The 13,786-nt window shown below is 40.9% G+C and overlaps 1 protein-coding gene across 1 annotated transcript in view; it reads right to left on the bottom strand.

Moving 5' to 3' along the window:
* The window catches only part of RADIL (Rap associating with DIL domain), a 346,241-nt gene that overhangs the window by 181,033 nt on the left and 151,422 nt on the right, over positions 1 to 13,786 (bottom strand). Inside the window, exons 2-3 of the mRNA XM_086940689.1 lie at positions 10,489 to 10,799; positions 2,679 to 3,365 (exon numbers count right to left, since the gene is read on the bottom strand). Coding sequence (XP_086796815.1) covers positions 2,679 to 3,365; positions 10,489 to 10,799 — 998 coding nt within the window. The remainder of the gene's footprint in view (positions 1 to 2,678; positions 3,366 to 10,488; positions 10,800 to 13,786) is intronic.

Genomic DNA, 13,786 nt, shown 5'->3' with positions numbered 1-13,786 from the left:
AAGTGTGAATATTTGTGGAGTCACTATTAATTCTATAACTAGTATGGCCAGATCATAATATTTGGAGGAAATATCTTTAAATCTTTCATATATAAATTTAACATCTAATCCGGCACACTTTCAAAAAATGTAAAACAAAATTAAAATATAACGCATATGTGAAATCGTATTTAATGTTAATAATATTATAAAATGCATTTTATTTATTTATGAAATTAAACATCTGATTATATTACAGTATCAATAAAAGAAAGTTAAAATCTTTCCACATTATGTATTACATATTTTTTAATTTAACTTTTTATTATTACACAAAATGATCAATCATTATTTTAAAGAAATATATTTAAGTAAACAAAAACATGATTGTTCCGTAACATTTTTATCGTAAAGCTCTATCCACCCTCTTCGTCAATAAAATCCACAATCCTTTAAACAATCCCAAAATAAGAAATTAATAAGGCACGTAATAATATTAATGCATATAAATTAAAGTAATAAAACATCAAAAATAAATTATGAATTTTATAAAACACTGCCCATCCAATACTCCAATAAATGCCCACTAACGTAAAAAAAATTAAAAGGTACATTATTTGTAATATATTGTGTATTATTACTAACAATCTAACTAAAAAAATAAATCTAAATATTATATAAAAAGGATATTAAATAACATGATAGTTAAACAATCAATATTTTAAGCTTCAATATTAATATAGGAATTAAACAATATAATTTCCCTTGACATTCCCATCCTCAATATTTTTGTACTCATGATATTTTTACCTAGATATTTAGCAGCATTGAAATTTTGGAGTTGGTATTCAGGATCTGCTCTGTTTTGATCCGTCGTATTTAGAGATTTACGTCTGACTGGAGGGGATATCTACGCAGTGATAGCAGCTGCCATCATGGCGGCTACCTTCATAGCACTGAAGGTTTCTTTAGCACTGGCCATGTTTAAGTTGGTCATTCTGAAACTTATTGTTCAGAGAAAACTAGCTACCAAAAAGAGGGTGTTTTCTCTGATCAAAAAGCAAATTACCCCAAAAGCAGGAAGTTTCATCTTTGTGCATGGGGGCCATTTTGATATTTTCCTTTGCATCAAGCAGGGAAAATGGGTAACAATCTTGCTGTACTCTGTAGCGCAAAATGACAATCACTTTGACCGAGCAGTTCTCTGGCAGTTAGACCAGAGGGTGAGGAATACGGATGGCACTGGGTCAACAATTTTCTGATCCTCTATAAAGGCTGATAGCTGTCTATTTGCCTCTACTTTAAGAACTTTAGCTTGTGAGGCCAAGAGTGATATAGGGTTACAATTAATAAATGAAGAAAAGCCACACAAGCTTTTTAACAAGGGTGACAAGCTTTTTTGCAGTTCTCCAGGATCATCCATAATGCATAGGAAATGCTTATGGTATTAGTCAGCACAAGGCTCGTAAAATATAATGTTTATTTTTAGGAACTAGGTGAGACAGGAGTAAAAAGCAGAACCATGTTGATAATTTTACGCAGTAGCAAGTACCTCAGTATGGATTACTGGTGTAAAAGCAGCGAGACCTATGGAGGATGGTTAAAAGTGCCTAATATTTGTGTCATAAATTAATGTCCTTAGATAGAGATGCAAATATGTTTTCGATTTTCTCTTGAAAGAAGGAAGAAAGGTCGAAAGATAATTCCATTGAGAGTGGCATGGCAGGAAGTAGGAGAAGTGAACACTTTTATGACCTGGAAGTGTATTTGGAGGACTGAGAGGCATGTTGGATGTATTGGGTAATAAAGTTATTAGGTCACTTTTAAAAAGGGATTTGTATGGTGTGATTTTATAATCTGAATATTTTATCTCCCTCCAAATAATTATTGTATGGGCCCACCTTATTTGCTCTGTGCTGTACTATGTCACCAGGTGCAGCTTCTAAAGTGCTACAGCACAAAACAATATGTAAATAAATAAGTGCCCAGATTTGAATCAGCAAAATGAGCCATTAGCATACTGCATTGGCTTTCAGTTAGACAGCGTATCAACTTTAAAGCTCTATGCACAGCTTACAGGACCCTCTACGGGTACTGACTTGCCCTCTTTAAAAAACATCTAGGGTGCTACACTCCCAGCAGGAACCTCTGCTCAAGCATGTCCAAGAATCTTGCTGTTGCTCCCTTCAGAAAAACTACATGGGGTGAAAAAAGTTTCTTCAGATCCACAGCTTTGCTCTGGAACTCTTTGCCTTTGGAACTTAAAACCTTCCTGAAAGCTTTCAGGAAGGCCTTGAAAACCTGGCTTTTCATTCAAAACTAGGAACATAATACTTTAACCCCTTGGCCGGCTGTGCGGTGCCAAGACGCCTCCGAGCAATAGTTTGCGTTTAATTCCTCATTCATTCATAAGTAAGGGGAAATTTGAAGGTCATAAAAGCAGGAGATTTTAGAACAGAAGAAAAATGATGACCAATAAAACATCTCTGACTCAAATTAGACTACTGCAGTACTTTGCAAGCAAATGCATCTTAGGTTAGGCTATTACATTATGTCTATTCAGCTTATGCTTCTATCACAGCTCTGGCTTAACCTTTGGACACCCCCATTCTTACACCTTGTGAAGTCCCTAGAAGAAGTTTAATAAGCCCCGCTCATCCAAGACCCACGCCACCCGCGCTCTCCACATATTCACTGACCCATACGGTCCTTTGTATTCTTCTTGCGGACTTCAGTAGAAGGTGACCAAACTCGCCAGGTTCGAAGTTAGCAGCGGAGTGCTGAATGCAAAGGCAAAGGAGGAATGCTGGAGCCAGCTTGTAATCGTCCCCTCCTGGTTCAATGAGCGTCAGGATTCGCTCCACCAGCACGTCCTCGAAGGCCCGATCATAGACCAGCTGAACTTTTCTACTGGGAGACCTTCTAGACAAGCTACCAAAGTTGGAAGGCAGACTGTGCTTTTTAGCCACCGGCTCCTTTCCCTTCAGCAAATTGCCGCACATCTTACAAATGGAGTCCATCTCTGGGTGGGCAGTCCTGCTCAAAGTTTTTAACCTGGCCAACGTGGGAGCAGGAAGTGGTTGCGCTTTCATGGGATCTTTGTACAGTAGCAGGTAGTAAAGGCCCAAACACAGGAGGTCCCCATGTTGCAAAAGGGTAGTTCTCACAACGTCTGAGAAGTTGACTGAAATGTGGGCCCCTGGGATGGGATCCAGAACCAGTTTCTCTTCCATGTGTTGACCAGATCTTTTTGGAGTCCTGATCTTCTTAATGGTGCAATGAAGAGGCAGGATGTCAGGGGCTGAAAGGCTTATGCTGGGTTTGCTGGATGGGGTTCTCTGGCCCACGGTGTACTGATCACGGTTCAGGAGGTAAACCAAACTGTCCTTTAATAAAATAAAAAAAGAGAATTGAAAGAGTGAAGTGATATATAGAGCAGACAACAGTCAGAGTAATTTAAGCAGTTGTGCTTTTTCTGCATGACTGATAAGTTAAAAGTAAACATGGTAAAATATAATGAACTAAGAAGTACGTCAATCCTCAAAATCGGGTTAAATGTAATACTGTAAGAATACATGGCAGACTTTTCGTGTTACTCAGTTCGGTGAATTGTCAAAAATGCAGAAATAAGGAACTTCTCTGATTTGCTGCCTTCTGTATCTAGAAGGTTGCTCAAGTCCTGTGGTAGAGTATACATACGTAAACAAATTCATTGGCATCTAGACAATCTAGCCGTACTTGCTAAAATACCATGTACATATACTATGGAGCTTTATCTAAAGTTGAAATTGGGAATGTTCACTACACTACTTGAGAGGAATTTATGGAATGCTTCCCAAGAATGAAATAAATAAAATATAAAATAATATTACCCTTGGCTCTTTGATGAATATAACATTGGATTGCATAATGTTCTTTGGAATCTTAGCAACACTCTTTAAATGAATGTCTGCTTTTAAGTACTGATTATCCCAATTAAAATAAATGTTCTTATATTGTTACCAGCAACTAAAAGATGTTTTAAATATTTTAAGCAGGCACGGCCCGTGCCGGGCGTTATACTGGGGCGGTGACGTCAGGCAGGGGAGGGTCAGGGTGGGGGGTTGTAAAATGCGAGATATGTACAATTAGAGGTAAGTACCGGGGGAAAACGGATTTCGTTGCCCACGCTTCATCACATTTGGCGATGCAGCGTGGGCAACGAAATTCGTTTGTTTCCGGTACTTACCTCTAATGGTCCATATCCCGCATTTTACAACCCCCCACCCTGACCCTCCCCTGCCTGACGTCACCGCCCCAGTATAACGCCCGGCACGAGCCGTGCCTGATTTTAGGAGGTTTAAAGATGGGTGCACAATTATTGACTGTTGATATTAATAACATGTATATATTTTACATATACCGGATAGTTAAATGATACTGTAAAGTGATGATCACTATATAATAAAAGTGAAGAGCAAAGTTTTAAATGCTGACAGATTAAAGTATTATGGTTTGTTTAGCGTTAGTTAAACTGTTAAATAGAATTATTAGTGGAGAATCACCACTGAATTTATTTGCTTTTTAATAGAACTGTTTATATGAAACCTTGGTAAAGGCTGGATAAAAGAATTACAACTCAGAACGGAATTTCATTGTATAAATATCATTGAAATGTGTCATTCAGCCTAAAAGAAGATGTGAATAAAAAATGTGAAAAATAATGAACTGTAATATGTAGTAGAAATGTCTACATTTTGTGAAAGACTGCCTATCTTTTACCCGTGACCTTGTGGCTTGAAGTCTAAATCGAGGCACATGCAGATGCATGCATTATCAATAAGGCCACTTTCTAGCTTCAGGCATTTCAAGTAAATCTTGCACTTACACTAATCTCCAAAAACCTGTCCACATAAAAGTAATTTTGTCAGCCAACAGCAGACAGTTCCCAATAACATATGCATGTCACCCTCTTGAGTACAATCCAATCTGCTTTTCAGAATAACCAATAAATATGCAAATAACCTCCACTTACATTTCTGGTATGCAAATTACCTTTATACATTAGTCATTGTGGAAATCCTGAAACCAGGTGTTGATTTAACAATTCGGCTGGTTGCTGAGATCAGCCTTTTTCCAGTTTTAAAATGAATGAAACCAGACTTGTCCACAGAAGGCTCTTATAACGCACACGTAACCACGGTTTGTCCACACAGGTGGCGTAAAATAAAATAAATATGTCTGGAAAACTTTTCAGCCCTACAACAGTTTTCCATTGTAGATGATCCTGTGGCTAATCTTTTCTGGATTCAATCCACTGGGAGACCTAAGATACAGCGCTAGCCTGGAATATTGAGCAGGTAATATCGAAATACCTTGATATCGTAGTCAAAATACCAAGGAACAAATATCGAGAAGGTAATGCATATAGGTACGTATAGATTTGGCATTCGTAATTACAAATCTACGTAACTCAAAGTTAAACATATCGGCAAGGTACATAGATTTGGAGTTAGGTATACAAAATCTACACATACTCAGCTGTCTATATTTTGGTCCTCGATAATGCCTAATCGATATTCTGTGCTTACACCCGATACAGACCTGTAAGACACAATTTCACACCTGTCTGCAAACCCAGATTCAACGAGAAGTTTTAATTGTTGCTTTTAAATTCCACGCTCTGCCCTGCTCCTGCCCCATTGGGTGCTACAACTGAATGTATATTGATGTTCAATCATAAAATTTAATGAGTTTCTCATGTTAAAATTACATTTCTGGCAGCTCCCTGCCTGTTTAGAGAAGTTGACGAGCCTGCCGCACTTTTTGTTGCAGACATTAAGTGACGGTGCTCCCTTTTCAAGAGCGCTAACTGCTATGAAGAAGCACAACAGCCGTTTTCCCTTCATCTCCTGCTGCTCACAAACACACCATTTTCCCAACAGCCAATTCCTGTAATGGACTGACTGCGCCTTATGTCTCTATCAACTCAGTGGAATGGACTGAAAGCAAAATCCGGCTCTCAAAACCTCTTGGAATGTTCAATAGGCCTGACCATGAATTAAAAAGCCATCATCAGTCACTCCATATTTTTTACATATGTTCCTTTACATGTTTTTCTCTAAATCCAATTAAAATAAATACTTAACTGGCATGTACCAATCATGTAACTGAACCATGGATTTCCATTCATCTTCCCCTTGAAGATAATCCCAATAATTCCCACGCCTATTGCTCCTTACTCTCACTGCTATATTAAGTTTGGCCTTGTCTTTCTTTCGTTTTGAGAAAAAATATCAAAAGGACCTAATAAACTTAAAAACAATGTGCACCTCCCAAAGCAGTACTCCTTAGTCTTACAGATAATGCTAAACAGGAAGCTCATCCTCACATACTGGGATGGAGTGCTGACCGTCAGCAGATGCATCTGAAATACTATCGCCCCACACCGAAATCATTGCAAAGAACCAGGTTCTAAGATAAATGTCAGGGACAGCGGAGGACGTGGACACCACGAAAGTTGGGACAATAGCTATGGCTCGTTTCATTATGCAAACCATAACTCCAGTATTACTCGCATTGTGCATCAATTATCACAATGTATAATACTGTTTAGCTACTGAGTCATGGTATCAAGAGCAATAGGCTTTATGCATTTGTGATGACTGTTGAGCAAACCTGGAAGCAAATTGTGCGTTAACTGATTACAGATACAGTCGGCATCGTAATTAGTGGGTGTGCAGTTAGAACAATATTCAGTGTTTCACACCTCAAATGGTTGATAAGTCATTAATTGTCACCACTCCCACATTCCGAGTTGAACAAGCTTAGACTTTGTGCAGTTTGACCCCATAATGTGTGGTACATTGACCTAGTAAAAAACATTGCAGGCAAGAACATTTGGTGTGCAGAAATTCCCTTCAATTTTCGTCCAGGTTCGAGAGCAAACAGGAGCATGAACCGAATCATGGTTAGTGGGAGGATTCAAATGAAGAGCTTAGACTACTCAAAAACCTGTAATTTACTTTATATCCCCATCCCTGAATTTACTGAGACCTCAGGACAAGCTAATATCAGTGGAGTGGAAACAACGTTTGGATTACTCCAGCCACTCGTAATGGGGGCCTAAGTGAGTTATTATGCTAATTATCTAAAAAATCTGGTTTGACAAACTTGAATTGCTTGCCATGCATGCATTTTGTAACCCTTCATTTCTTTCTTTACCCATTATATTGCAGAAGGTCCGGCAGCCCCCGTTCGCATGGAGCAATCTCTCTGCACGAAAGGGTCATTGACTGTCTTTATTTCTATACCAATTCCCATCTTCGGAGTTTGTTGTTGACAAACGAGTAACTCTGTAAATCTGGCGAAATTAATATAGTGCTTGCTTCTCAAAGTCGTTTCCTTCTGTGCAACCCCTGCACTGGGGTCTGCATTGAAGGTTTAAGAGATCCCTGTCAGGCCAGCGGAGGATATCTAAATTGGGCAGAAGATACTTCACTAAGGCAGGGAGGCTACAGAATTGTTAAACGCCGACATTTTTAAAATGACATTCATAGTCTACAAAGTTTCTTTATAGCCAACAATAGGTAGGACAATAGCTCTCCTTTTTCCAACTAAGGGGCAGATTACGATGTCGTTAGGAAAGGCGCCGGATGGGATTCGGTATTGCAGAATCCGATTCGGAACCCTTGTTTCCTAACGCATCGTACAGATTTCCCAATGACTATAATGCCCGGAAACGGCTTGAGAAGACCGAATAGGTTCTGAAAGGCATCCGGATAGCCCTAGTCTTTTCAGAGCCAATTCGTACAACTCTATGGACATGGTTTCCGAAACGAGAGATTACGATGACCGATTCGGTTTGCCCAAGATGAAGCAGCTGCCAGAATGTGTCTTAGGGGGCCAATACAGGATCCCCCCTTCATGCTAAGACTTATCAAAGTAGCCCATGGTGATACCCAAAGGGACCCCTCTTCTCAACCATGGGGTGCCCACCACAAAGTGCAAGGTTTTCCACGACCACCCCTTTTTTCAATGGGAGCCTGTGTTTTCGTTCTGAACACAAGCTCTCATTGAAGTCAATGCGAGTCCGACCGAACGATGTTGGGAAGCATCGTAACCAGTCATCCGGACTCACAGGACCCAATTTGTTTGGAAACTATTCCGGAACCGATTCGTTCAGGACAGTTTCCTAACGACATTGTAATTGGGCCTAAGTAGATCAAATCTACACACTGTAGTAGAAAGCAGAGGCCAACTACTCCTCACTATCAAGGAGGAATAAAGGAAGCTTCATCCGCCAAAGTAAATCCTTAAGCCTCAGGCAGTAGCTTCACTCTGCTGTGGGTCGAGGTGCAGAAGGTTGTTCGCATGCAGCTCGGTAAGCAAAGTAAAGATCCAGAGATGTAACAGCAACATGGATACAACTCTACTTTCAGTTTTTCACCTCGTTCCCTGGAAGATTTGCCTAAAAGGACTAAAGAACTGAAGTGCCTTCTTCAAGGATTTTGAGAAGGAGCTATAGAATAATTTTCCACTCCGTATGTTGTTTGTTTAAAAATGTGAATTCTGTCACCGGCTTTCTTGATGCCTTGAACACACATGAACCAATCAGATCTCCGTAGTTCCCAGCTTTAGACAGTGATGTAGATAATAGGGCCTACCTGCAGAATGCGGGGGGAAATATGAGTCCCATGCTCTCCACACCACTGGAGTCAAGCTATCCTGGCTGAAGACGGCTGATAGCCAGAAACCGGTCCTAGGATGCTTGATTCTGGTCCAGGAAAGACATGGCTTGGCAGTGCGGGCTGGACTGTTCCCATGAGGCACAGGATCAAGGCTGATTTGCATATGGCCATGTCTGAACTGGTGGTGTGGAGTGCAAAAAAACGATGGATTTAGGCCCAGGTCTTTATACTGGGGTGAATGTATGACATTGTTCTGCATTCTGTCCATCAACTGTTGTTTTTGCACCTGCAGAATGTGGCGGGTGCACAGAACCTCCTTTAACTCACCAATATTCACCAGCGTTCAACAGAACAGGAACTACTCAGAATAGTGGTGTCCCCTTGCACCGCAGGGGATGCAGAGTTTTGAATTACACCCCTGACCTTGTGACACCACTCCACTAAAGGCAGCCAACCTCGGTCAAGGGTACTCCGGGAACATGTTGTTCCATGGTGATGAATCTCTTCGATCAATCACTGGTCAATGTGCCTCAAGTTGAGCATGATTCTTTAATCTTCAAACCCTAACCACACTGGACCATCACAGAGTTTTCTGTTAGGTGCTTCTTCAGTTGTCCACACTGTTTTTGAGGAAGACATTTTGGGATCTACTTGAACTCCCTCCCTTTTCCAGACTGTCTACTTTAAAAAAATATATATATAGCTTTACGTTAAGCTAAACATGTGTTGTGTGTATGTAATGCCTAAAAGACTACATGTTAAATTACTGGGTATTGTAGTTTCTTTTCAAAATTAAATTGGGCTGCACCTTAGTTTGATTTAGATTGAGTGCTTATTTGATCATATTCCTGATTTGTATGATTAGGATGTCACATTTTATTTAGTTTCAGTGATTGTGAATGCTGTGAGTGGTTTCACCCAGGGAGCATTATGGGTCCAGAAGCTGCACAGTCTCTGCCATGAATGTTGCGGTAGGAATTCATACTACAGAGACCCCTACCTGATACATGTTACAGCTGCTTTCTTTCTCCTACTGTCAGCAATTTACAAGGAACATTTTATGGTCCTCTTTTTATTTAACCAAATACTAGTAAATTAAAGAGAAAAGTCTGCAAGCGAACTGGGGGAGAAGTTGAACATCTAAACTACAATCCACACTTTGGGCACAGCTGGCAATATTTCCAAAAGTTATGTGGGAAGTCAAACAATTAAGTGTTTGAACTTGTATGCATTTGAAAATGAAACCTGGTCTCGCTTCTGTAGGATATGGCAACTCACTGAGGGACTCCATGAACCCATGTGGGCAGGAGCTGACAAGATAAGTGCCTCGATAAAGAGTCTGATCTGGTATAGGATTGGTGTATTTTATTCCTTATAATACACAGTGTTAGATCTCTGCCAACATTCAATCACATTCAATTGTATTGCTTTCCCTCTAACTTCCAGAATAGCTGTATACAATAAAATGGTGGCCAGTCCTGGGCTTAGAAATATACTAATGGCATTTTTTACGTTAATAAAACAATATGAAAACCTGCTCGTAACGTTTAAACTACAGGACAATGTGTTAATGCGGTGAAAGACCATATTATTGATACAATGTTTACTTTTTTTGATGATATTCTGATCACAAATTGGGTAGCAAAATCGTAACATTTGCTAAGGTGTGGATCTCCACTATGTTAACCCTTTGATTTGCATATAACCTTCCAGAAGAATGATGGCTTGTCATATAGGAGGTCTTACTTAGGTGATTGGCTAGTTCCTCCCTCCTGCACTATCAAGAAGACCTAGTATCTTTTCATAGTCTAAAAAAGATAGAGCCGGTTTCAGTGCTTACGTGTTGCTGACTATATCCTTGCAGGAGCAGTAGGTGAGGCGATTGGTAGAGAGAGTACCGCACCACACCACCCTTCTCCTCTGACGGACCATTAGTTTCCACCTCCTTGCAATTCTTGTTCCGCATGGCGTCTGGCAGGGTGGAGTAGTGCCGCTTTAGCTCGTCCGCTTGCCCGCCAGCAGGATTCAAGCTGGTCTCACTCGAGCTGCGGCGAAGCGTGGGTGGGGTCAAAGTCCTATCACAGCCAGATAGCAAGGTCATCGCTCCCTTTGCTCGATTCCTCTGCAACTTACGAGCCTGGGCATTAATTCCTGAAAACCAAGAGAATTTAAATAATGTATATATCAAAATTTCTTTTTCATATTTCACAATCAATACACCAAACATATATTATTACTATAGACATGTGGATACTGCCCAAAGCTAACCGATGTGTAGCTCTCCTTTTGAAATATAGTGTATACTATGTAATGTCAAATATTTATTTATATAGTTTCATATAGCGCAAACAAGATCCCGAAGGATATCAGAGCGCATATATACATTTATGTCTTGGAATACTAGTAAAAATAAATGTAGTCAAGAACACAAATTAGAGGGGGTCTTAGCATGGGCACTTTCCATCACTATGTACCAACGCCTTACCAAATACCATAGCGTTCTTCTCATTTAGCATGGTGTTAATGTACAATCTTAAAACTGCAGTGTTCCAAATAAACTCTGTGTCACCGCAAGACCCCGGTCCTCTTTTTATATTAAATTAGATGCTAAATAAGATTGCTAGCCCTCTGTTGGCCTTATTGAACTCCTCATTAGAACAGCACATTGTGGAACAATCTTTTAAAGAAATGATTGTACTCCCACTACTGAAAATAAAAAAGGGAGACAGCCTGCCAGTGAAGAATTATTGCCCAATCTCGTAACAAACATTCTATGCTGAAGTGGAAGAGGCTGATGTTATTCAAATATTATGTAATCATCTAATGGAGAGCAGCTTCCTCAACAACCTCTAATCCAGGTCTCGCCATTGTAACAACACAGAGTCGTTCAACTAGCAGTAATGGATGATTTGAGGTCGGTTGTGGAATAGGGCCAAGCCAGTATATCAATACGCTTATCCTTTTAGACCAATCAGCAGCATTTGACACGGTGGAACATGCAATTTTGTTAAACCGTATCAAGGCCACTGAATTAGAGGGTTCATCTCTTAACTGGCTGTGTTCTTTTCTAAGTGATCAGTACCAAACTTTCTTCTTATTTGTCTAACAATTTGCCTCTCTCATGTGGAGTGCCACAGTGTACCTCTTTGCCTCTTCACCTATAAAATATTCATGTAAGACCTTTAGTAATTGGCTAACAATTGGAGTAAAACAAATTTGTATTTTGACTTTTAAATTAGGATTTGTCATGACAACAACTTCTCCACTTAGGAAAGCTTAAATAAAAACGGGATGCGTTTAAAAAATAAAATGAATCGTTTAAGTTTAATGGGACCACTGCCTGGCCTTGAAAAATATTTGTTTCCACATTCACAAAGGGGTCCTTGTGGGATGCCTTCCCATTTGCAAACGAGTACCACTTCCTTTGAGATGTCGGAAAATATGAATGTTTTGCAACCATAATTCGGTCACAAAACATTCATACATACACCACTTCCATTCTGTATTTGGAAGGGACGCCCTAAAAATGCCCCTTCCAAATATTGAACCGTTAACCAAATTGTGGTTTGGAAACAAGTTGCCGAATCGCAATTTGGTATATTCAAAAGAAAATGGCGCACTGCCAGTATGGAAGCACTATAGGACCAAGTGGGATGTGGTGCAACTGGGTGAGTGGACAACCATATAACCACTCAAAGGAGAAGTCAGCAAGCTGTACTAGTCCAACGTTACAAAAGGAAGCATACCCTATGCACACACTTGAAAGGTATAAGGTGGACACTGTATGCCCAATTACAATTTGTTTAACACAGTGCAGAGAAACAACATTCATATGCAAGTTGATGTAAATAAATAAACAAGTGTTTGTCAAGAAATCTTGGTCTCCTTGTTCTAATCAGTCACAGCTTGTGAACAACCAGCCGACACGTGTTTCATCGCATCTTGCGAATCTTCAGGGCTCCAATGGTTGTGTGTGGACCAAGTGGTCGCTCTTCCGGTGATACTTCCGACCCGGAAGGGCCCAAGACCATCCAATATCACAATCGAAGTAAATTAAATTGGCTTGCAAGCGTAGTGCGCTTTGTATATGTTGCCCGGGAGAAGGTAAAGGTTTGGGATCACTCTGTTTTTTTTTTTTTTTTTTTTTTTTAAATGTGTTTTTATTGTTGCATCATAATACTTGGGTACATAGAGAATCAACTGCTGGCGCGGCTTCAACATTCAGCCACGGTCAGCCATGCGCGCAACTTTTCTGTGAGCAAACTTATGAATTTATGACATTTCTTCTGTGAAACAGTACAGATCGGCTTGATACAGTCTCAGGCTGGGATCCTATTATCGTGCTCCATAGGGGAGAAGGGTGGATACTAGAGGATACATGAATGCCCGCCTTGATGGCGTAGTGTCAGAGTCTGTACAGTTCTTATGATTGTATTGCTGGTAACTGGGGAAACACAACTGGGGAGGGGAGCATATGGGCGTTAGCAGGTGCACGGTAGAAGAGGAGCAGGTGTCGGATGTCGGGAGACGAAGGGTTCCCTCAAAGAACGTCTATATCAGGGCAGTGTAGTCAGAGAGCGGGGGCATTCCATGTTAGAGCCTAATGGGATTACAGTGTGGGGACAGGGCTTTGGACAGGAGCTATATGTTCATTCGGGAGAGGGAGTGGGGGTGAGGGGGGGGGGGGCGTAGGTGGGTCTTCTGTGCGCAGGGACTGCCGGAAGCTGTGTAGGAGCATGGCCCATTCCATGGAAATGGGATGTTTACGCGCGCCCTTGGCCTCTTCCTCCCTAAGGGCGTCTTCCTCCGCTGCCGCCCACTTACAAACTGCTCCTGTCCAGGCTGCTATAGGGGGACCTTCCGGGGATCGCCAATGCATAGCTATGCATCTGTTTGCCAGCAGCAGCGCCAAGGACACGAACCGCCTGTGTACAGGTTCCTGTTTAGGGATGTGTAGGATGCCCAGTGCGCTGGATTCCCAGGAAGCTAGTGTTGTGAGGCCTGTGAGATCCGCCAGTGTGTCGTGCACAGTTTTCCATAGGGAGTGTAGGCCGGGGCAGTCCCAGAACATGTGACGGAAATCTGCATCGGGGGAACGACATCTGGGGCATAGGAATTGTGTGGATGGGTAAAACCGT

This window comes from Lissotriton vulgaris, chromosome 10 (genome assembly GCF_964263255.1).
Source record: "Lissotriton vulgaris chromosome 10, aLisVul1.2, whole genome shotgun sequence".
Classification (NCBI taxonomy): domain Eukaryota; kingdom Metazoa; phylum Chordata; class Amphibia; order Caudata; family Salamandridae; genus Lissotriton; species Lissotriton vulgaris.
Note: the sequence above shows the minus strand (reverse complement) of the source record. Positions and strands in the feature narration are given on the sequence as shown.